At 33.7% G+C, this 26,215-nt stretch overlaps 1 protein-coding gene across 1 annotated transcript in view; it reads left to right on the top strand.

Annotated features, from left to right (window-relative positions):
- Positions 1-26,215, top strand: part of LOC139528613 (uncharacterized) — a 46,201-nt gene that overhangs the window by 7,174 nt on the left and 12,812 nt on the right. The window contains exons 2-4 of the mRNA XM_071324648.1: positions 7,167-7,491; positions 8,217-8,452; positions 21,722-22,340. Coding sequence (XP_071180749.1) covers positions 7,290-7,491; positions 8,217-8,452; positions 21,722-22,340 — 1,057 coding nt within the window. The 5' untranslated portion in view covers positions 7,167-7,289. The remainder of the gene's footprint in view (positions 1-7,166; positions 7,492-8,216; positions 8,453-21,721; positions 22,341-26,215) is intronic.

The following is a 26,215-nucleotide window of genomic DNA, read 5'->3' as shown; positions in this document are numbered from 1 at the left end:
GAAAATGCATCCGCCTTGCAATGTGTGTAACATAAAATATTGTCCTCCATGAAATATTGTCTGTCGGACAAATTTTCATATAAAATATTGTCCACTGACAGTATTTCATATTGTCTTGGACAATATTTCATTATGAAATAGTGTCCTTGTCCATTAAAATTTGTCACCTCCTTCTGGACAATATTTTACTATGAAATTCTGTTCATGACAATACTTCACTATATATGAAATACTGGCTTTGAAAATATCAAACTATTTCACAATTAGAAATAGTGCACAAGCATGCAGCATGAATATTTTTAGATTAATAACAGAAATTGTTTTGTATAGTAGAGAATTTATATTATTACTAATAGTGAGTTTCAAATTTGCATAGAAACATTACAAATGTTTTATTATAGATTAAAGAATTGTTTAACGTAGGTTTCATTTTATTACATTATACTGTACAAGTATAAGTAATGTACTGACAATAGCTTACTTTGTAAATATATACACAGGCACATGCTGCAGAAAAAATTCTATATACATGAATATATGTTGATAACCTCCCCTTCATGAGACGAAATTCCATGACAATCTGTCTATAAAATATTGTCTCAATACTCACGAAATATAACCAAAATATAACCTCCCTTTAACAGGACACAATTTTGTAGTATTTATCTGTGAAATATTGTCTTAATTCACACAAAATATAACCTCCTTTAACAAGACAAAATTCCATAGTATTCATCCGTGAAATATTGTCTATATACAGACACAATTTCACTATGCAAATTTGTCCTTCTCTGGACATTTTTCCATAGACGAGGACAATATTTCATGATACATAGTTATGAAATATTGTCTTGTGGTACAATATTTCATAGGACAATATTTTGCTTTACATGTGCTGATTCATACATCTCCAAGTGCAAATAAAGGCACAACTACTAGTAGTATATATCGCTGTTCGAAACTCATAAATCGAATGAAAAAAAAAATTCCGGGTTACAAACTAAAACTGAGGGAAACGCAAGAGGAGAACAACGACACAACAATGAAATGTAACACACAAAGAAACGAACTGAGCATTTAATCTAGACAAAATCCGACGAGAATAACAAATATAAGATCAAAATTAATAACATGAATTTGGGATAGAAAAGTACCGTGACACGTCTTACTGTAATGTGAATTCACACTCACAGGGGCGTAGCTGCCGTTAGGCACTTTAAGCACGTGCCTACACATAATTTTTTCACAAATATTAAAAAAATAATAAACAACGTTATCTGTAGATGAAAGCCAGTGAAGTTGTCACAACTATTAATTATCGAATGTCATGTGTACACTAGTCGCTCGTCCTTATAATGAATGGAATATTGGATAGAATTGAATGTTTTTACGATTTTACCTTATATAGAAACTATAAACTAGAAGTTTGGTTCAGATCATTTCACTTCTATCAACAAAAAATTAAATTAACTTCAACTTAGACACATGAGTTTTTCAATTAGTAGTTACACGGCCGACACTCGGCTAACCGAGAGATAGGTCGGTTAATCTATAATGAGTATGCGGCTATATAGGCGGTGGGTCTGTTAATCGGGTTGGTTATACGTCTGTTAAGAGTAAAACTCACAATTTAATGTTAAACTCTGTTAAATATACAGATTTTTTGGCACATTATGAGAATCACATCAAAAAAAGAAAAGTGTCTGACAAAATGATATCTATCATAGAACATTTTCCACCATTAAAAAAAATGCATAGTCTGCGCAATTTTAAGTAAAACGAAAAGGCGTCGCGCAAGTATGTGGTTTTTATGCTTGTACGCATAGCAATATTTTAGATAAAAGGCCAAAAACCATTTTTAGATATGATTTAAAGGACACAAAGTAGTACTTTGGTTCTAAAAAATCAATTGTCATTGATAAATATTTCATAATTGTTATGTAAGTTGAGTTATACCACATTTTAATGAATATTAGGGGAATACAGTCTGTTAATGGGTTGGACAATTTAAATCGTGTCAGTTAAGAGTTATTTAGCCACGACAATAGTCTTACTACCTTGAGTTTATATTTTCACATTGAAAAAAATGAGATGTACTTATAACGAAAAAATTACAATACGGTGCAACAGTATCCTTATAGAAAGAGCACTTTTATTTAAAAAAAAATTCTCTGCATTTCATTAAAAGGGTGTGTCATTTCAAATTAGCGTTATATGGACTGATTGGCCGCTCGAATTCGCATGAATTTATTATTTACGCCAAGTTATCAATCAGCCTTATTTTTTTGTCTTTTCAAAGTCTGTAACATCTATGAATCTGTCATGTGTTGCAATTCAGCTGGTTAAATTCCATGCGTTTTCTTTGGATTACTAAGGCTTTTCTACCTTAGGAAAAGATTACCTTATGCCGGCGTCACACATTGGCGGATAGACCAGCGTGCATCAAACGTACAGAGAAAACTGACAAAGTCGGTATACGTTAGTTGCACGCCATAGGAACGTTTAGCAATCGTTCAAAGCGCGTTGCATAAGTTTGAAGTACGTCGAAAAACAAAGGTAAAATTGAGAAAGGACATGGGGAACGTGTCAAAGCGACAACAACCCGACCATAGAACAGGCAACAGACAAAGGCCACCAATGGGTCTTCAATGTAGAGAGAAACTCCCGCACCCGTAGGCGTCCTTCAGCTGGCCCCTTAAAAAATATGCATACTAGTACAGTGATAATGGACGTCATAATAAACTCCGAATTATACACAAGAAACTAAAATTAAAAATCATATAAGACTAACAAAGGCCAGACGCTCCTGACTTGGGACAGGCTCAAAATTGCGGAGGGGATAAACATGTTTATGAGATATCAACCCTCCCCTATACCTCTAGCCACTGAAGGAAAGTAAATACGCTTGATGAACGCTACAACCCGAGGAAATGTGTATGCAGCATAAAAAACATACAACATACGCCAACACACGTTTCTTGAACGCCGGATAAACGCTTAGCCTTAGGTACACTTCTAGTACGCCCAATACACGCTTAAAGCATATTGGCAGCGTAAATGATTTTTAACACGCCGGAGCTATACGCTGATGTGTGACGCCGGTATTAGTTGTATTTCCTGAATGCTTTTCAACTTTGATTTTGGCCTTTTAAACATCTTTTTCGAGCGTCACTGATGAGTTTTTCATACACGAAACGCGTGTCTGGCGTAAATATATTAATAAGGCGCGAATATAAAATTTCAATCCTGGTATCTATGAGAAGTTTATTTCCGGTATGTATTTTCCTTTGTATCGAGTCATCATTCTCATTTTCTGCCGACTAAGGAAATGTCTTTACCAAGTTCTAAACCGTGGTTCTAAACAAGAAATAGACATTAGTAAGTTTTTTTTATATTAGTGTTGGGTGCTGATTTAATGTGTAACAACAAGACAATTTTATATTCCTGTAAATCACAATAAATGCATAATATTAATTTTATTTTTCGAGTAATGATGTATTCCTATGATATCTTAAGTCATTTAGCCGACTCGCAGTCCGCAAACGTGCTTGTTTTTCTATCGAGTGACCTTCAAGGTGGTGTAGAGAAAGGTTGATGTTGAAAGGTTTGTCTATATTTGTTTGCATTATAAACATATTTCAGTTCATTTGATAAAAAAGATCAAAACATTACGAAGTTTATCTCTGATGTATGTACTTGTTAGCTATGTAAATGACAAATTGGTGCCATTTATATCAATGAAACAGAATCCACATGATATATGCGACCATTCTTTGATGAAATTAATATTACTTTGATTTTACACTTTTTAAAATCATTTCTATCAATTTTCAGATTCCATTGTCTAAACTTATGTTTCATTGTTCATGTGTTGTTTCCATTTATTCTAACCACTAATATTTGGCCTATCTCTTTATTCAGATAACATCCCATATAGCAATTAAATTATACTTGTAAAGTCATTCATAACTCTTAACAGACCAATTAACAGACCGAGTTTTATACATCCGACCCATTAACAGACCATATTTTTATCAAAAATTGATTTATGTCACCAAAATACAGTTTTTCGTGTAGATTTTTCACATATTGATGTTAATATGGTAAACAAACATAATGCCAGTCTTTTTTCGATGTTCAAAAGATTGCATGCAAGTAAACTCAACCAACTTGTCATTTTTGTGTACATTTTGTGTGTGTAAAATGTGTATAAATTTATTGATGAGTAACTCGCCTTTTCATATTATAGATCGTTTATTGAAGCTAGAAAAAAAATAATTACACCACTGTATTCAGTACTCCAAATCATTTTGTCAGACATGAATAGTTTTTATGATATAAATATAATTAAAAAGTAATACAATGAAACATGCTGACCTTGCACTGATTTTCACGATAACACCTGATTAACAGACTTTAGCCAACCCGATTAACAGACCCACCGCCGATATAGCCGCATACTCAATATAGATTAACCGACCTATCTCTCGGTTAGCCGAGTGTCGGCCGTTCAACTAGCTTTCCACTTTGTCTTCACCCGACTTGCCAATGTTGATCGTCCGTTTGGCTGTGCAGGATGTATAAATACGCAGTCACGTCTGGTCAGAATGGGGACATTAAATCCGATGCCTATATTTACGGGGCGCCGAATGGGACTCTTGTGGTTTTGTACAAAATTCAATTCTTTCATAACAAAATCATTTTTGTCTTACAAAACTATGTGATACAGACTTGTTTTATGAGAACTTCAAAATTGACTTTTGTGAGACAAAATTGACAAAATTGAATTTTGTCTCACAAAATTCAGTTTTTTCTCACAAAAGTCAATTTTGTCTCACAAAAGTCAATTCTGAGACAAGTGCCTCCGGACAAAGTTAACTTTTGTGAGACAAAATTGACATTTGTGAGACAAAATTGACTTTTGTGAGACAAAATTGACAAAATTGAATTTTGTCTCACAAAATTGAGTTTTGTCTCACAAAAGTCAATTTTGTATGCAAATTTGTTTAGTTTGGATTCTGTGAACTATTTTGCATAAAATATCGACTTTTGTGATACAAAATTGACTTTCACAAATGTCAATTTTGTCGTCACAAAATTGTGTTCTGTCGTCACAAAATTGACTTGAGAGACAAAATTGACTTTTGTGAGACAAAATTGACTTTTGTGAGACAAAATTGACTTTTGTGAGACAAAATTGACTTTAGTGAGAAAAAACTGAATTTTGTGAGACAAAATTCAATCTTGTGAGACAAAATTCAATTTTGTCAATTTTGTCTCACAAAAGTCAATTTTGTCTCACAAATGTCAATTTTGTCTCACAAAAGCCAACTTTGTCCAGAGGCACTTGTCTCAGATTTTTTTCCCCCCTATATACCTTAGTGTTATATTAAGGTATATATATAGGGGGAAAAAATTCTAAGACAAGTGCCTGTGACTTTGTCTTACAAAAGTCAATTTTGTATGCAAATTAGTTCACAGAATCCAAACTAAACAAACTTTTGTCGCCCAATTTTCAAATTAGGTAACAAAAGTAAAGTCTGTGTAACAAAAATGAATTTTGTCATGACAAAAGTAACTTTTGTCCACTGAAAGATAATTTTGTATGACAAAGTTTTAAATTTGTAGTGTGCTACAAATTTTGTTAAACTGAACTCATTTTTGTTGAACAAAACTCACTTTTGTCCGTACACAATTGAATTTCGAGTACAAAATCACAAGAGTCCCATTCGGCGCCCCGTAATAGTTGTAGAGAGAATGCAACTCTTTGAGGAGTTCGTAGTTGGTCTACTGAAAGGTAAAATTTCTGCTCCTATCCAACAATCCCTCATTTTCAAATGCATGGCATTTTTAAATTTCCAGACGTTCGTCCTGGACGACACCGATTACAGGACCTAGCTCCAAGTTGTATTTATTGTAAAAAAAAATTTGTCCCAAACTTGCATACATATTTGACACTGGGATGTTTAAAAATCAATCAATAAACTGGCTTCCAGTAATTTTGAGTACTCTCAAATCTGCGTGTAATGACCACAATTATTCAAATCCTAAGCAGGTAGGGATTTTACAGTAGAGAATATAAAGAAATACGAATTTCTTGAATTGTGTTAGGCATCAATTTATGTGTGTATGTGTTTGTGTGGCTAGGGTGAAGGATAAAGATTCAAAAGATTGATGGTTGATGTCTAGCCAAAATGTTTTATTATATAGTAATATCAGTGTTTACGTGCCGATTTCTTTTAATGAAGGATTGTCAAACGCATATATCAATCAGAAGGGAATAGATATGATAATACCAAACAGGGTGTACAGTGTTTAATTAAAGGGATACGCTGATCTACGCTGGACAATGCATATTGTAAACATGTTTTTTATATTTCCGATTGCGTTATTTAATTCACCAGTCAGATGTTATGGTACACTGTTCATAATTCTTCGAACTTTTCATCATGCATATATATTATAATTATTATGAATAGATAACCAGTAAATTTAGTATTTTTGTACATAAAATTTAGCAGCTAAAACGCTGAAAACTGTTTTCCGTCGGGGGGCTTCGCCCTCCTGAACCCCAAACAGGGAGAGCCCTTGACCTGCTGGGTGCCTTAAGCGGCCCACAGACCCCCTGCCGATCGGTGCCTACAGTTGAATGGATACCTGTATACGCCCCTGACTTAAATATAAGAGGACACAACAGAAATACAACGTTAAAAGGTAACACATACAGAAACGAACTATAATATAACAATGGCCATATTCCTGACTTGGTACAGGACATTTTTATGCCCCACCTACGATAGTAGAGGGGCATTATGATTTCTGGTCTGTGTGTCCGTTCGTCCGTTCGGCCGTTCGTCCGTCTGTCCCGCTTCAGGTTAAAGTTTTTGGTCAATGTAGTTTTTGATGAAGTTGAAGTCCAATTGACTTCAAACTTGGTTCACATGTTCCCTATGATATGATCTTTCTAATTTTAATGCCAAATTAGAGATTTTACCCGAATTTTACGGTCCACTGAACATAGAAAATGATAGTGCGAGTGGGGCATTCGTGTACTGAGGACACATTCTTGTTTAAAGAAAAAAATGGTGGGTTGAACCTGGTTTTGTGGCATGTAAGATATCATATGGACAGGATATTTTATATATTTTTAGTCTGTTCTTTTGCAGGTTCATTTTGAGAGAAAAGAATGTAGTTATAGACCGTGGCTACAGTGATGTTAAAGGGCAGCATTGTAGCGAGCAAAAGAACCCAATATATACAGAGATAATGAGATAACACTAGACACTAACATGAGTCTAAAAGAAGAAGAGTTGAACTTCTTAAGATTTTACTTCCTGAATCTGAAGATTGCTTCTAAGGCTGTCAGGGTATATTTTGATTCTATCCATCCACCAGCAGGACTAGCCACTGAACTTGCAAATAGTTCGTCGACCTTGAAAAGACTTCGTTTTATGACAAAACTGCAACTGGATATTTTATATCCAAGTCCTGGTAAGTGTCAGCTATGTGTGTTCTTGTGGTAAAGGTGAACCAGATGAGACTTAATGTTGACATTCATAAGATTAAACACACAAGTTCAAATGAAAACAAGAAAATAGGTGCATGATATGTAAAGCTTTTAAAGTTAAACAGAATAGACTGTTAACCTGTTTTAATATGTGGGGATGGGGTAACAGGCATGGAAAAAGTTGAAACAATTCAAGGTTCAGGAATTTCATCAGCTTGATTTACATTAAGACGTTTTTTTTACTTAGGTACCGGTAACCACTCTCAGAGTCAGAACTTAAATTCATTGAATTATTCAAGAAAACCCTTGATATAAACATTGTTTCATAGTTTCTGTATAAAATGTGTGAATAAAAATATCTTTTTTGTCAATTTTCATTTCATTGTTAACTCGTCTAAAAGCTTAACAAAAATGCCTGGGTTAATGTTGTCAATTGAAGCAAATAGCAGTTAGTCTTGACTCTTGTTTCAAATCTCATTGGTTATGAAGCTTATAACAACATTATATCATTGGTTATGAAGCTTATAACAACATTATATCATGTATCAGAATACTTCGATATTTATGTATAACTCTAATTATCAGCCGTTTAAGGAACATGACATACATAAATCTGTCCCTGTAACAGGCTGGGATAACTGACCTCATCCAATTCTTAATCTGAAATGTATAATGATATACCGGTAATTATATTTATTATCTGTTACAGGCCAAACAGTTACTTCAGCAGACTTTGATACAACATTGATACTTTGTCTATTACGGAACTTGCCACCAAGTGAATCTGCTCCTATTACCGGATGGGATAATTTACCACTACCAGGTGATACCAGTACAGGTGCAGACCTTGCCAGACTTAAATGGTACAGAAACCAGTCAGTCCATAGTAAAGATGGGATATTATCGTCAACAGATTTCAATCAGTGCTGGGGAGATTTAGAAGGTGTAAGTATATAGATCCTGACCACAATATAATTAAATTATTCCAAATCATAGCCTTGGGCTGTTTTCTGCTCTTTGATAGGGTTGTTGTCTTTTTGACCCTATCCCCATGCCAATACTCCTTTTTTAGCTCAGTGATTTTTTATCATCACTTGGCGTCCGTCGTCGTCGCCTCTAAAAATACCTGGCCAAATTTAACCAAACTTGGCCACAATTATCATTGGGGTATCTAGTTTACAAAATGTGTCCAGCAACCAATCAAGATGGCCGCCATGGCTAATCATAGAACATAGGGGTACAATGTAGATTTTGGCTTATAACTCTGAAACCAAAGCATTTAGTGCAAATCTGACTGGTTTGAAATACTTATTGTTTATCAAGTCACGATCCATCTGCCCTGAAATTTTCAGATGAATTTGACAACTGGTTGTTGGGTTGCTGCCCCTGAATTGGTAATTTTAAGGACATTTTGCCGTTTTCAGCTCACCTTACTTAAAGGGCCAAGTGAGCTTTTCTCATAACTTGGCGTCCGTCGTCGTCGTCCGTCACCGTCGTTTACTTTTACAAAAATCTTCTTCCCTGAAACTACTGGGCCAAATTTAACCAAACTGGTCCACAATCATCATTGGAGTATCTAGTTTAAAAAAATGTGTTCGATGGCCCGGTCAACCAACCAAGATGGCCGCCATGGCTAAAAATAGAACATAGGGTAAAATGTAGAATTTGGCCTATAACTCTGAAACCAAAGCATTTAGAGCAAATCTGACATGGGGGTTAAGTTGTTAGTGAGGTAAAAATCTATCTGCCCTGATTTTTTCAGATAAATCAGACAATCTGTTGTTGGGTTGCTGACCCTAAAATGGTAAATGGTGAATTTCAGCAAAGTAAGATCTACAAATAAGTCAACATGACCAAAATGGTCAGTTGACCCCTTAAGAAGTTATTGCCTTTTTTTAGCAAACATACTAGCCAAATCATTATTAGGGTATCTTGTTTAAATGTGTGCGGTGACCCAGCCAACCAACCAAGATGACTGCCATGGCTAAAAATAAAACATAGGGGTAAAATGTAGATTTTGGCTTATAACTCTGCAACGAAAGCATTTAGAGCAAATCTGACACGGCGTAAAACTGTTTATCAAGTTAAGATCTATCTGCCCTGAGATTTTCAGATGAATTGGACAACGGGTTGTTGGGTTGCTGCCCCTGAATTGGTATTTTTTTTGGAAAGTCTGCTTCAAGCCGTCAATCCCCTATGTGGTTGACCAGAGTGACATCCCCTCACATCATTCATTTTGTTTTTATAGTGTGGAAAAAAACCCCAACAAAGTTACTGAGATTGATGAGAAGGAGACACACAAATGAAAAGATTGACTTTAAACACTTTTTTTTTACACATTTCCCTTCTGTTTCTCTCGAAATTATCGTATCTTGAACTCTTCTTTACACTATTTACGTTTCTTTTACAATCCGGAAAATTCAGTATGACGAGATATTATAAATATATCCAACCTACATTATATTTTATAGTGACTTCATTGTGAAAATGCCACAATACGCAGAAGCAGGGATATCCTTCACTGGTTTTATGGAAAATGACGCTTTCAGCGTCTTGTTCCAATACTGCTGACCTGAAATTCCATTACATTTCTCTGCCTTCCGCGCATGGTTTCGTATATTTTCTTCCCCATTACATTTCTCCGCCTACCGCGCTTGGTTTCGTATTTACTATTTTACCAAAAAACTGGAATCTGCTTGTATTATCATGTGTGCTCCATGTGTAGTAATCAACCGGGAACCAGTTTACATACCTCCGGTCCTTCTTATTACCAAAAAGATCGAAGTGTACTAATCAATGTAGTTAAGATACTCATAAATCTATTTTTATAACTTTATTGATTATGTGGTAAAACTAAATCATTGTTAAAACATTAAATATATATAATTAATCGGGGAATACTTGATAGTCTTTTCGTTTTACAAACAACTGCCTTTTTTTATAAAAAAATATAATATGTCCGTGTTGGTCCACTTTCTACTGGTTATAAGACAGATCAAAGTACCGGAAATCCGACTCAATCTTTGTTTACAAAGTTACACCTGTAGAGTCTGTAACAGACTGTATCTGTATGTCATGTGAATAAATTGTCGATATAAATTATAGATACTGGCTTTAATACAACGGTTTGAGAGAGCGCCGCGGATTTATTGGCGGCCGGGCGGGAGAACAGATTTGAAACTCTGTACGTTTGATGCGTGCATAACAGTGTCGTCATAGCTGATTCGGCGCGATCACTGTCTTACAAAGGATGAGTTTGCATAATATACGGTGTTTTACTTAGTGGAATGTAAATAAACTCAGTGAGAGTTATTCTTTACTTGCTTTTCCATTGTTTTCCACAATAATTGTTGCGTGGTATTCTTTGAATTTCTCTGCAGTTATGGTTCTCTTTGGACATGCTTTTTTGAGGAATTCGTCTGGTTCAAAAGCGTAAATCAGCCCCTCAACTACTTTTTACATAAATACTAACTTAGGCTTCAACTCCTTGTTCGTCCTTGTCTGGAAATTTTGTTGAAGTTCCAGTTTGGCAAGCATTATGGAGACTTATCCATCCTCTCTTGACTTGTAATCTCTGGTGATAAATTTTGCCGCTTGGCATGTTTTATTTTGTTATCGGATAGGGGTCCCATACTATGGTTCCATATTAAATAATGAGATCAATTCCTAAAGTTCTAGTTCATTATCCTATCTGACACAAATTTCAATAACTGGAATGCCACCCAAGTTGAATATATGGTGACCCACTATAACAGCATGATTACTTGGAATTGTGTTTAATATCATGGTTCAAAAGCATAAACTTAAATGGAGACAGAAATTTGACATGAAAGATTGTGGATTATAGTGCCTAACAAGATTTTGTGAGGTAGACGAAATTGACTTTAAAACGATCGTATTGACTTTTGATGTGCAGAAATAGGCAGATCGGACATATTTTGACTTTAGTTACTTACTTCTTAAGTTTGGGATTAATTGTAATCAACATATTCCAATGAGACTGAAAAATGCTTTTTTTTTATTATGATAAATAATAATTTTACCTGCCGTAGTCGTGCGTAAAATATATTTCGGTATTTCTCTTACGAAAATGACTTGTTTAATGGAACAAAACGTATTATTTGTAAACTTTCTCTTTACTCTTCACAATAGGCTTTTAAAAAATAACCTTTCCAACTGTATATTCCGAAAATTTTGTGAAAATCGAATAAGTGGCAATTCTTACCTTTCATACCTTAACTTTCATTGATAAAACATAATATTGACTCGTCCAGTGTCCAGTTTGAAGGTCATTTCAGTTACCGGTCACATTCATGCACGTTCTGATTAATCAATAGTCATGTATGAAAAGCATAAACAGGTTTGAAGGTAAACTAATAACAACTTAATCCAATCAAATTGCCTACGATTCAATAACAATGACCAGTCCACATCATAAAAATGTATAGGGGTAAACTGGGTAGGGAGAAAATGTCAGATATATTAAGTTCATTATTTTGCAATAACGAGTAAAAATTTGTTAACCAATAGATTTGTTATAATTTCATAATCATGTCGTTATGTATTGGTATAGTTTTTGGATCTTTCATTAGCGTATTTAAGGCTGTAGAAAGTTTGGCCTTCAAAAGTCAACATAATCACTGACTTTATAAAGAAAATTCGCCTTTTTAAAACATTGAATGTTTCACAAATAATACGCGACAACAAAGCAAAATCATTTCTTAAAACACTGCAAAAAAAATAATTCTGATTGATGCAGTGGTATTGTCATAAATTGCACTGGAGTGAACAGTGGTACATCAAACGTCGAATTCCCTCACACAATGTTATCACACACTATAGTGTAAATTAAAATTAGCTTACTATGATATATGGTTCGAATGAATATCAAATTGAGCAGAGTTGTTATAAAATATCAATATGACAGAGAAGTGGTTTCAAGTTTCATATAAAGGAACCTGACTGATATGAAATAAAAAATAAAAGGAGTATCCCTATTTGTCTAATCTTCAAGGTGAAATAAAACAAGTATAGCAATATTATGCTATTGTATAAATCTACAGAAATAGAATTTGCTTCAACGGTAACAGAAATAACTATGTCAATAGTAACTTATTTAATGAGTATGTGGGTAATTAGTCCTATAACATATGACCTCGGGAGCATTATTTACTATTTCTATTTACTGTTCTGATAATATTTTTTTACTATCAATGTGTCACACTTCGCATTCAAAATTAAGAAAAATAATGAAAATATCAGTATAAAAACGTTAAAAATTAAATTAGAATGCGAAGTCATATGTTATAGGACTAGTGGGATATAAGAGCTTGTTACAACAGGCTCTTCATAATCATTTGGTTTAAAAGGATACTAGTCCACTTGTATTTTTGTCCGTCTGATGAGTTAGCCTTTTTCAACTGATGTTTATAGTTCGTTCTTATGTTGTACTGTTATACCACTGTCCCAGGTTAGGGGGAGGGTTGGGATCCCGCTAACATGTTTAACCCCGCCACATTATTTATGTATGTCCCTGTCCCAAGTCAGGAGCCTGTAATTCAGTGGTTGTCGTTTGTTTATGTGTTACATATTTGTTTTTCGTTCTTTTTATTTACATAAATAAGGCCGTTAGTTTTCTCGTTTGAATTGTTTTACATTGTCTTATCGGGGCCTTTTATAGCTGACTATGCGGTATGGGCTTTGCTCATTGTTGAAGGCCGTACGGTGACCTATAGTTGTTAATGTCTGTGTCATTTTGGTCTTTTGTGAATAGTTGTCTCATTAGCAATCATACCACATCTTCTTTTTTTTAGTAGTCTGTATTCTTGATTTAGAAAAATGTAATTGCAAGAAAAAAATACACATTACTTAGAGTACTTTAGATCATTCAGGTAGTCTTTATTTAGTATGTGCAAAAGAACAGCTAGTAGCCATTGGATATTGTAGATCATTTAAATAGTCTTGACCTTTTTATTACTACAAAAGAACAGCTAGTAATCATTGGATATTGTAGATCATTCCAGTATTCTTGATCACCTATTTATTTGTACCAAAAAAAAACAGTCAGTAGTCATTGGATACTGTAGATCATTCAGGTAGTCTTGACCTATTTATTTGTACAAAAAAACCCAGCCAGTAGTCATTGGATACTGTAGATCATTCTTGACTCTTGATCTGTTCATTTGTATTAAAACAAAACAGTCAGTTGTCATCTTCACGTCACACACATATATACTCTTCCTCAAACTCAGGAGCACCTCGATTGACGAGTAATTATCCATTAAAATAAAAGTTAATGTATCTGAACACTTAAAATGTGACATTTAGTATATGATAAGTAGTCTTCCATTAAAACTAAATTTTATGTACCAACATAGTCATTATAATAGTAAAATAAAAAATAATAAATTAAAAATGTTGCATTTTGTACTTTAAACCTATTTATTCATGAAACTTTCATATCCATATTTCAAAATGTAGGATCTGGAAACAAGCTTCGCACAGTTTACATCAATCATTTGCTTTTTATTAGTACCTGTATCCCTATGATGAGGGTTGTATCTGGGAACTTTATCAATGGAAATTTAAAACTGAAGTCCTCACTTTCTTAAGAAAAAAAAAGAAAAAAATCTTAAAGTACTGTCACAAAAAAATGGAAAATAGCCTGCAGTTCAATGGTACACAATTAAGATTTCAAAAAAATATTGTAGTTGTAGTTAAATGACAGAATTCAGTTGAATTTTAGATAATTAACTATCAATTTTAATCGAATGATTGATTTAAAAGATGCAAAATTCTTCCATTGGTCCAAATTGAATCCTAAACTAAGGAAACGAAATTACATTAAACAACAATTGATTTCAATATTTTCAACCTTTCTACATGTTCTAGCTGTTCTTTTTTTCATTCTGTATATGAAGACTATCACAAGACCCCCCCCCCTAAAAAAATAGATACAAGGGCTCTTTGATTAAAGAAATTTTGCCGTTTTTGGTAATCTTGAATACTATTATAGATAGAAATAAACTTTAAATAGCAATTATGTTCATCAAAGTAAGATCTACAAATAAGTCAACATGACCAAAATGGTCAATTAACCTCTTAAGAAGTTATTGCCCTTTATAATAAATTTTTTACAATTTTCATAAGTTTGGTAAATTTTTACAAATTATTTTCCTCTGTGACTAAAGGTCCAAGTTCATTTTAGATAGAAAAAAATGTAAGTAGCTAGAATGCTCAGTAAAGTAAGATTTACAAAAACATCACTATCATCAAAACACATTTTTGTCATGAATCCATCTGTGTCCTTTGTTTAATACATGTCTTCACATAGACCAATGTGAGCGACAAAGGCTCTTGAGAGCCTCTTGTTGGTTCTTATCTTGAATGTTATTATAGGTAGTGATAAACTGTAAACTGCATTCATATTCAGCAAAGTAAGACCTACAAATAAGTTACCCCTGAAGGAGTTATTGCCCTTTACAGTAATTTTTTATCAATTTTTTATCAATTTTTGTAATCTTTTACAAAAATCTTCTCCTCTGAAACTACTGGACCAAGTTTAACCAAACTTGGCCACAATCATAATGGGGGTATCTAGTTTTAAAAATGTGCCCAGTGACCCGGCCAACCGAACAAGATGGCTACCATGGTTAAAAATAGAACATAGGGGTAAAATGTAGATTGTGGCTTATAACTATGAAACCAAAGCATTTAAGAGCAAATCTGACAGGGGTTGAATTGTTTATCAAGTCAATATCTATCTGCCCTAAAATTTTCAGATGAATTGGACAACTGGTATTTGGGTTGGTAAAAAATGACAAAAATGATCAGTTGACTATTTCAGGAGTTATTGCCCTTTAGTCATTTTTTTTTAACAATTTTCATAAATTTGGTTAATTTTTACAAAAGTTTTTCCTCTGTATCTAAATTGCCAAGTTTATTAACGATAGAGGAAATTGTAAGTAGCTAGAAAGTTCAGTAAAGTTAGATCTAAAAACACATCACTATCACCAAAATACAATTTTGTCATGAATCCATCTGTGTCCTTTGTATAATATGCACATAGACCAAGGTGAGCGACAAAGGCTCTTTAGAGCCTCTAGTTGGTTATTATCTTGAATTTTATTATATATAGCGTTTAACTGTAAACAGCAATAATGTTAAGCAAAGTAAGTTCTACAAATAAGTCAACTTGACCAAAATGGTCAGTTCACCCCTTAAGGAGTTATTGCCCTTTAAAATCAATTTTTAACAATTTTCATTAATTTTGTAAATTTTTACACAATAATTTCCACTGAAACTACTAGGCCAAGTTTATTATAGATAGAGATAATTGTAAGCATCAAGAATGTTCAGTAAAGTAAGATCTAAAAACACATCACCAACACCAAAACACAATTTTGTCACGAATCCATCTGTGTCCTTGGTTTAATATGGACATAGACCAAGGCAAGCGACACAGTTTAAATTACCCTGAATTATACATGTGGGCAAACCTTATTCCTAAATTTGAAATCCAGCTCCTGAAATAAAAGTCAAATCTTCTTATGTTTTCCTCTTTCAACTTTATAATCATCATATCATTGTAAGTAATTGATAGATGAGTTGCTATATTGTTTAATGCATCTCAGGGGGGGTCTTTAAATATGTAGGGACACCAGGACCCATTGTCAAGGTCGCACCAGTAATGGATTGAAATTTGTGGTTTTATATATTTATAAGGGTCATTATGAATATAATGAGGCTGAACAATATCAAAACACACTGAAAATATCAATAACGTTAAGCTCCAAAGAAAAATCTTGTTTGGATATTGGTACTCTATACACAGGTATTCTTTCCTTTAATTAATTCTCATAAAAGTAAGATTTCCTGAAACATTTTTTGAAGGCTTGGCAAAATTACTGTGTGTAATAAATTAATTCTTTGTTAAGTTTTTAAGATCATCAAAGTTTGAACCCTGATATAATATAACATAGTTATAAGATAAATAGCCATCATGGAGAATTTGTTTATGCATGTTTTTGACTTTAAAAAGCTGCACTCACAACTCACATCACATCTTCCTATATCTATTGAAAATTAACAAGGTTGTAAAAAACCGTTTCTTTTGTAAGGAAAATTAAGGGGAGCTAATTCAAACATTGAAAATAAAAATCTTACGATTTTTAGCTCACCTAGCCAAGTGAGCTTTTCTCATCACTTTGCATCCGTCGTCCTTAAACTTTTACAAAAATCTTCTCCTCTGAAACTACTGGGCCAAATTTAACCAAACTTGACCACAATCTTCATTAAGGTATCTACTTTAAAAAAAATGTGTCCGATGACCCGGCCAACCAAACAAGATGGCCGCCATGGCTAAGAACAGAACATAGAAGTAAAATGTAGATTTTGGCTTATATCTCTGAAACCAAAGCATTGAGAGCAAATCTGACAAGTGTAAAAATGTTTATCAGATCATGATCTATCTGCCCTGTTAGGTTGCTGCCCCTGAATTAGTAATTTTAAGAAAGTTTTGCAGTATTTGGTTATTATCATGAATATTATTATAGATGGAGATAAACTATAAACAGCAACAATGTTCAGTAAAGTAAATTCTACTTATAAGTCTACATGACCAAAATGGTCAGTTGACCCCTTAAGGAGTTATTGTCCTTTATAGTCAATTTTTAACAATTTGACCTAATATTTTGTTATCTTTTACAAAAATCTTTTTACCTCTGAAACTACTAAGATGATTTTAACCAAAGTTGTAAAAAATCATCATTAGGGTATGCAGTTTAAAAACTGTGTCTGATGACTTTGCCTGCAAACCAAGATAACCGACATGGCTAATAATAGTACATAGGGTAAAATGTAGTTTTTGGCTATTATATACAAACCCAAAGCATTTCCAGCAAATCTTTCAAAAATCAAGATTGTTCATTAGGTCAAGAATTATCTGCCCTTAAATTTTCAGACCATTCAGGCAATTTTTCAGCTTTTTGGTAGCAATACACAGTTAGGAGTTTAGTTTCGCATTTTGGCCCCTGTGGATTTTTCAAATAGGAAAGTTATTGTGTAATAAAATTCATTTTTAGACAGATGAGTGCTAATTTAGCCTTCAAAGATGGTTTATAAGTGCATCAAGACTATTTTTTACCTGTTTTATGGGCTGTTTTCTGTTTGACAATCCGTATTTTCATAGCTAGACCGGCCATCGGTCCAGAAATTAATGTAATGTTTACAAACACTCTTTTTCTACACGAAGTTTTTGACGCAATTTTACAAAAAAATGAGATGAAAGACATATGATTTTCATTGGATTTGCTGAATGATATATGTACACAGTTTCAGAAAAGGTATTACTTCAAGCGATTGAAATTCTACTTTTAGCCAAATTTTGGGGAAATATGTGACATCTTCCCCCCCCTTTTTGCAATATTTTATAACAAATAAATGCAGATTGTTGCCATGGATACACCAAAAAGAAATTATATTTTACCATTTGATATACTGGATATAAAATCTATGGAAGATTCTGATTACATACATATGCCCATATATGACACAAACAGTAACTAGTTATCAAAAGTACCAGGATTATAATTTTATACGCCAGACGCGCGTTTCGTCTACATAAGACTCATCAGTGACGCTCAGATCAAAATAGTTAAAAAGCCGAATAAATACAAAGTTGAAGAGCATTGAGGATCCAAAATTCCAAAAAGTTGTGCCAAATACGGCTAAGGTTATCTACTCCTGGGGTAAGAAAATCCTTAGTTTTTCGAAAAATTCAAAGTTTTGTAAACAGAAAATTTATAAAAATGACCATATAATTGATATTCATGTCAACACCGAAGTGCTGACTATTGGGCTGGTGATACCCTCGGGGACGAAACGTCCACCGGCAGTGGCATCGACCCAGTGGTGTAAATAGTTATCAAAAGTACCTTGTAAGCTTGATATTGCAAGAAAGCAAAGAAAAGGGGAGGGTAAAATTCATGAGGGCAAATTTTAGTATTTTTTCCTAACTGTTTATTGCTACCTTTAGCTCACCTGGCCCACAGGGCCAAGTGAGCTTTTCCCATCACTTTCCATCCGTCGTCCGTCGTCGTCCGTCGTCCGTCGTCGTCCGTCGTCCGTCGTCGTTAACTTTTGCAAAAATCTTCTCCTCTGAAACTACTGGGCCAAATTAAACCAAACTTGGCCACAATTATCATTGGGGTATCTAGTTTAAAAAATGTGTCCGGTGACCCGGCCAACCAACCAAGATGGCCGCCATGGCTAAAAATAGAACATAGGGGTAAAATGCAGTTTTTGGCTTATTACTCCAAAACCAAAGCATTTAGAGCAAATCTGAGGGGTAAAATTGTTAATCAGGTAAAAATCTATCTGCCCTGAAATTTTCAGATGAATCGGACAACCCGTTGTTGGGTTGCTGCCCCTAAATTGGTAATTTAAAGGAAATTTTACTGTTTTTGGTTGTTATCTTGAATATAATTATAGATAGAGATAAACTGTAACAGCAATAATGTTCAGCAAAGTAAGATTTACAAATAATTCAACAAGACCGAAATGGTCAGTTGACCCCTTTAGGAGTTATTGCCCTTTATAGTCAATTTTTAACCATTTTTCGTAAATCTTAGTAATCTTTTACAAAAATCTTCTCCTCTGAAACTACTGGGCCAAATTAATATAAACTTGGCCACAATCATCATTGGGGTATCATGTTAAAAAATGTGTGGCGTGACCCTGCCAACCAACCAAGATGGCCGCCATGGCTAAAAATAGAACAGAGGGGTAAAATGTAGATTTGGCTTATAACTCAAAAACCAAAGCATTAAGAGCAAATCTGACATGGGTAAAATAATCTATTATGTCAATATCTATCTGCCCTGAAATTTTCAGACAAATCGGACAATCCGCTGATTGGTTGCTGCCCCTGAATAAGTAAGTTTAAGGAAATTTTGCAGTTTTTGCTTATTATCTTGAATATCATTATAGATAGAGATAAACTGTAAACAGCGATAATGTTCAGCAAAATAAGATTTACAAATAAGTCTCCATGACCAAAATGGTCAATTGACCCCTTAAGGAGTTATTGCCCTTTATAGTAATTTTTTACCACTTTTTCGTAGTATTTTGTAATCTTTTACAAAAATCGTCTCCTCTGAAACTACTGGACCAAGTTTAACCAAACTTGGCCACAATTATCATTGAAGTATCTAGTTTAAAAAATGTGTGGGGTGACCGGGCCAACCAACCAAGATGGTGGCTATGACTAAAAATAGAACATAGGGGTAAAATGTAGATTTTGGCTTATAATTCTGACAACTGGTTGTTGGATTGCTGCCCCTGAATTGGTAATTTTTAAAGAAATTTTACCGTTTTTGGTTATTATCTTGAATATTTTTATAGTTAGAGATAAACTGTAAACATCAATAAAGTTCAGCAAAGTCAGATCTACAAATAGGTCAACATGACCAAAATTGTCAGTTGACTCCTTAAGGTAGCATAATACAAAGATTTTTTTACTTCCAATCACTAACCTTTAAAATGCTGTAACTTTCTTATGAATGCATAGAAAATAATAAAAGAGGCATATATAGAAAGATAAAACATTAATCTTTTAAATAGTTGCAATATTTTTATTATGCAATCATTATGTAATCAATTATTATGTAATTAGTGGCAAAATCTGGGTCAGTTCACTTGAATGAATTTAGCTCTATCATCTCTTCAACCATACAGAAAATTTTAACGAAATCTTAATCAACACATCATGGGCTTCAAAAGGGTGTCTCAAATTGTTCTTATGGTATTCCATTCTCTCATAAATCTCTAATTAGTGTAAACATCCTAACCACATAAAAGAAGATAATGTTTGATTAGGTGTAAAATTTGTTTTATACATTCTATCTGAAATCTGAGACACCCTTTTGTAGATAATGGCCATAGGAACAACATATAATAAAATCAACCCTCTAGGGATACCTATGCAGAAGCTAATTTTATTTGAAAGTGGAAATTTCGTGAAAAATATTTTAGACACAGTTAACATTATAATTGGTTACATAATTGTTGCATAATGCTAACATTGCATTAATTTGAAAGAGTAATCTGTTAGCTATCCAAAAACTACCACTTTTATAAATTTTCAATCATTATTAAGAAAGTTACAACATTTTAAAACTTGGGAGTTGGAGTTATAAAATCTTTGTATTGTGCTACCTTAAGGAGTTATTGCCCTTTATAGTCAATTTACAAAATATTTTCCTCTGTTACTAATGGGCCAAGTTCATTGTAGATACAGATAATTGTAAGTAGCAAGAACGTTCAGTAAAGTAAGAACTTCAAACACATCACCATCTGACACCAAAACACAATTTTGTCATGAATCCATCTGTGTCCTTTGTTTAATATGGACAAACACCAAGGTGAGCGACACAGGCTCTTTAGCGCCTCTAGTTGTTATTATCTTGAATATTATTATAGATAGAGATAAACTGTAAACAACAATAATGTACAGCAAATTAAGACCTACAAATAAGTCAACATTGACCAAAATGGTCAATTAACTCCTTAAGGAGTTATGCCCTTAATAATCAATTTTTTACAATTTTCATAAATTTTGTGAATTTTTACAAAATAATTTCCACTGAAACTACTGGGTAAAGTTCATTATAGATAGCGATAATTGTAAGCATCAAGAATGTTCAGTAAAGTAAGATCTACAAACACATCACCATCACAAAAACACAATTTTTTCACGAATCCATCTGTGTCCTTTGTTTAATATGCACATAGACCAAGGTGAGCGACACAGGCTCTTTAGAACCTCTAGTTATATACACACAGGTAAGTATTACATCTCTAAGTAAATAAACATTACTTGCATAAGTAGTATCCCTGCCTGACAGGTATGCATTTAATTGTTTATCAAAAACCACAATTTTTTCCTTCCGAACGGTTTCCATATTAACCCTGAGGACAACAAGAGGCTCAGAATTTGACATTAAAAAATGTTTTTTGGAAAGGTCAATAGCTGAAATTGGTTGGTAATTTTCTACAATTTAAGTATAGACTGATCGATATCCATATAAATGTTTAACATAGACAAAGGCATAGACACCCTCCAGGTTCTATATAATTGTCAAAAAATTATTTTAAATTTCTCCCAACAAAACATTAGAATATAGTGAAATAGCTCTTTATTTTCAATTCATATAGGCCATTAAACGTCTTAGTGCCAAAGGTGGTCTGCCAATGCTCAAAGAAGCTCAGTTGGCACAACATGTCTCCATAGGTTCCCTCACAGATGTATTACTGGAACTTAGAAACTATGAAAAATCACAACAGGAATTGACAGAAAGGATAAAAAATCTCCAATCAGCAATTGACTGTCTTAGGAATAATAAAGAAGAGCATGAACAGAAAATTCATCAGGTACATGTTTCCCATCAAAAAGGGGAAGCTGAAACACAAAAATTGTCAACCAAACCTTCTGATAACAATAACAAATGCACAGAAAAACTTGAAGCATGTAAGAATGATATTAAAAAGAATGAAGAAATGATTCAACAATTGCAATACCAGTTAGATAAGAAACAAGATAAGATAGCTGATCTTATTTCACATGTATGTAAACTTGAAACACATGACAAGATGTTAAAAGAACATGATGAACATTTGGGTATGCTTGTTGAACAGGGGTCAAAACAAGGTGAGCAGATAGCACAACAAGGAGAACAGATAGCGCAACATTGTGAACAAATGGCACAACAAAATGAACAGATTGCACAACAAAGTGAACAAATGGCACAACAAAAGGAACAGATGGCACACCAAGGTGAGATGGATTCAGTTTTCAGTTATTTTGTTCTTTAGCCATGATACTGATGACAACCAGGTAAGAGATTGATTAAGTATTTGTAAAACAACATATTGTCCTATGGATTAATGTTTCCCAAGATTGAAAACATGTGTAGAGAAGGACAAATTTCATTGTGAAATTTTGTATATATAGACAATATTTCACAGATGAATACTATGAGGTTTTGTCATGTTAAGGGGATGTTATATTTCGTGTGTTATTAGACTATATTTCATTAACAGCTTGTCATAAGATAAAGTCTCATGAAGGGGAGGTTATAAACATCATGTTGGATAATGATGTCATTAAATTGTTTTATTTGATTTATAATAATAAATAAACACATATAAATATTCCAGTTACTCAAAAAATTATGTACATCGAAAAACATAGATTTGTCCATGTAGTATTCACTAATACTGTAAGGTAATTTAAATTTGAACATACATATATGTGATTGTCAGTTTTATTGTCGAGCCTGTGAGTTCTGTTGCTGAAAGCTTGACTTTGGATAGTGATTCTGTGTCAGTAGGCCGGGATGGCAGCGATGGTGGCGTTATCAAACTTCTTAAAATCATAACATTTCAGATTGTAGAAGACCTGGGTCCATCATTCATTGTATACTATATAGAAGTTTCTATCTGTCGTATGTCCATTGTCCTTGACCTCATTTTTATGGTTCAGTGACTACTTGAAAAAAAAAGATTTTTAGTATGTGCGTACCTTGCAAAGTCCTCATGCCTGTCAGACAGTTTTCACCTGACCTCGACCTCGTTTCATGGATCTGTGAACAAGGTTAAGTTTTCGTTGTCAAGTCTATTTTTATACGCCCGTCAAAATTTTGACGAGACGTATTATGGTATACAAATGTCCGGCGTCCGTCTGTCTGTCCGTCTGTCTGTCCGTCTGTCCGGCTGTCCGTCTGTCCGGCGTAAACATGTCTCACCGTAACTTGAGAACGACTTATCCAAATTTCATGAAACTTAATATAGTTGTTTCTTATGATGGTCAAATGATCTGTATACTTTTTGGTGAAAATAAAATTAAAACTTGTTGAGTTACGGCACTTTGTAACTAAAACAGGAGTGTGTTTTTTTCACATGTCGCACTGTATCTCAAAAACGATTTTTGATTACTGCTTAAAATTTTACACACTTCTTTGTTATATCAATCTTAAGATCTGTTTACTTTTTGGTAATGATTCAAAATTTTATTTTTGAGTTATTGAGTATTTTGTAAAAAAGGAGGAGGGTTTTCTTACATGTCGCGCCGTATCTCAAAAACAATTTATGATTATTGCTTAACACACTTCTTTGTTATATTAATCTAAAGATCTGTATACTTTTTGGTTTTGATTCAAAATTTTGAGTTAGTGATATTTAGTTTTTTGTAAAAAAAAAAAAAGAGTGGGGGGGGGGGGGGTTCACATGTTCCGCCGTATCTCAAAAACAATATATGGTTATTGCTTAAAACTTTTTCAGAAACTATATATGATTATTGCATTATACTTCCACACCAGACGTCGGCGTATCATGGGCTCATGGCGCAGCTGTTTATTCAGATACTATAAGCAATAGGTCTACTATTATAGTGTATGGAATGATTGGAAGATGTACATGCCCAACTGGCAGTGTCATGTGACGTTGACCTCATTTTTGAAGTTCAATGGTTAAAAATTAAGTTTATTGTTTTGGTCTGTTTTTATATCACTAGTATTGTATGCAAATGATCAACTATATTTGGTGTATGACAATATTTTACGATGTACATGTTAGTCTTGTTTGCTTTATTTGACCTTGACCTCATTTTTAGCTCACCTGGCCCATAGGGCCAAGTGAGCTTTTCTCATCACTTGGCGGCCGTCGTCCGTCGTCCTTAACTTTTACAAAAATCTTCTCATCTGAAACTACTGGGCTAAATTTAACTAAACTTGGCTACAATCATCATTGGGGTATCTAGTTCACAAAGTGTGCCCAGTGACCCGGCCAACCAACCAAGATAACCGCCATGGCTAAAAATACAACAAAGGGGTAAAATGTAGATTTGGCTTATTACTCTGACACCGAAGCATTAAGAGCAAATCTGATGGAGTACAATTGTTTATCAAGTGAAGATCTATCTGCTCTGAAATTTTCAGATGAATCGGACAACCGGTTGTTGGGTTGCCGCCCCTGAATTGGTAATTTTAATGAAATTTATTGTTTTTGGTTATTATATTGAATACTATTATAGAGAAAGATAAACTGTAAACAGCAATAATGTTCAGCAAAGTAAGATTTACAAATAATTCAACAAGACCGAAATGGTCAGTTGACCCCTTTAGGAGTTATTGCCCTTTATAGTCAATTTTTAACCATTTTTCGTAAATCTTAGTAATCTTTTACAAAAATCTTCTCCTCTGAAAATACTGGGCCAAATTAATATAAACTTGGCCACAATCATCATTGGGGTATCTAGTTCACAAAGTGTGCCCAGTGACCCGGCCAACCAACCAAGATAACCGCCATGGCTAAAAATACAACAAAGGGGTAAAATGTAGATTTGGCTTATAACTCTGACACCGAAGCATTAAGAGCAAATCTGATGGAGTACAATTGTTTATCAAGTGAAGATCTATCTTTTTTCAGATGAATCGGACAACCGGTTGTTGGGTTGCTGCCCCTGAATTGGTAATTTTAATGAAATTTATTGTTTTTGGTTATTATCTTGAATACTATTATAGAGAGAGATAAACTGTGAACAGCAATAATGTTCAACAAAGTAAGATCTACAAATGAGTCAACATGACCAAGGGAGTCAATTGACCCCTTAAGGAGTTATTGCCCTTTATAGTAATTTTTTACCAATTTTTCATAATATTTTGTAATCTTTTTTAATCTCCTCTGAAACTACAGGGCCAAATTTAACCAAACTTGGCCATAATTATCATTGGGGTATATAGTTTAAAAAATGTGTCCGGTGATCAAACCAACCAACAAAGATGGCCGCCATGGCTAAAAATAGAACATAGGGGTAAAATGTAGATTTTGGCTTATAACTCGAACCCATAGCATTTAGAGAGTAAATCTGACAAGGGGTTAAATTGTTTATCAAGTCAATGTCTATCTGCCCTGAAATTTTCAGATGAATTGGACATTCGGTTGTTGGGTTGCTGCCCCCAATTCGTAATTTTGCCGTTTTTTGGTTATTATCTTGAATACTATTATAGATAGAGATAAACTGTAAACAGCAATAATGTTCAGCAAAGTTAGATTTACAAATAAGTCAAATGACCAAAATGGTCAGTTGACCCGTTTTGGAGTTATTGCCCTTTATAGTCAATTTTTAACCATTTTTCGTAAATTAAAGTAATCTTTTACAAAAATCTTCTCCTCTGAAACTACTGGGCCAAATTAATCCAAACTTGGCCACAATCATCTTTGGGGTATCTAGTTAAAAAAAATGTGTAGCGTGACCTGGTCAACCAACAAAGATGGCCGCCACGGCTAAAAATAGAACATAGGGGTAAAATGCAGTTTTTGGCTTATAACTCAAAAACCAAAGCATTTTGAGGAAATCTGACATGGGTTGAAAATGTTTATCAGGTCAAGATCAATCTAGTTGACCCCTTAAGGAGTTTTTGCCCTTTATAGTCAATTTTTAACAATTTTCATTAATTTGGTAAATTTTTGTAAGTTTTTACAAAATAATTTCCTCTGTTACTAATGGGCAAAGTTCATTAGAGATAGAGATAGTTGTTAGTAGCAAGAATATTCAGGAAAGTAAGAACTTCAAACACATCACCATCACCAAAACACTATTTTGTTATGTATCCATCTGTGTCCTTTTTGTTTAATCTGCACATATAGACC

Source organism: Mytilus edulis, chromosome 6 (assembly GCF_963676685.1).
Source record: "Mytilus edulis chromosome 6, xbMytEdul2.2, whole genome shotgun sequence".
Taxonomy (NCBI): Eukaryota; Metazoa; Mollusca; class Bivalvia; order Mytilida; family Mytilidae; genus Mytilus; species Mytilus edulis.
Note: the sequence above shows the minus strand (reverse complement) of the source record. Positions and strands in the feature narration are given on the sequence as shown.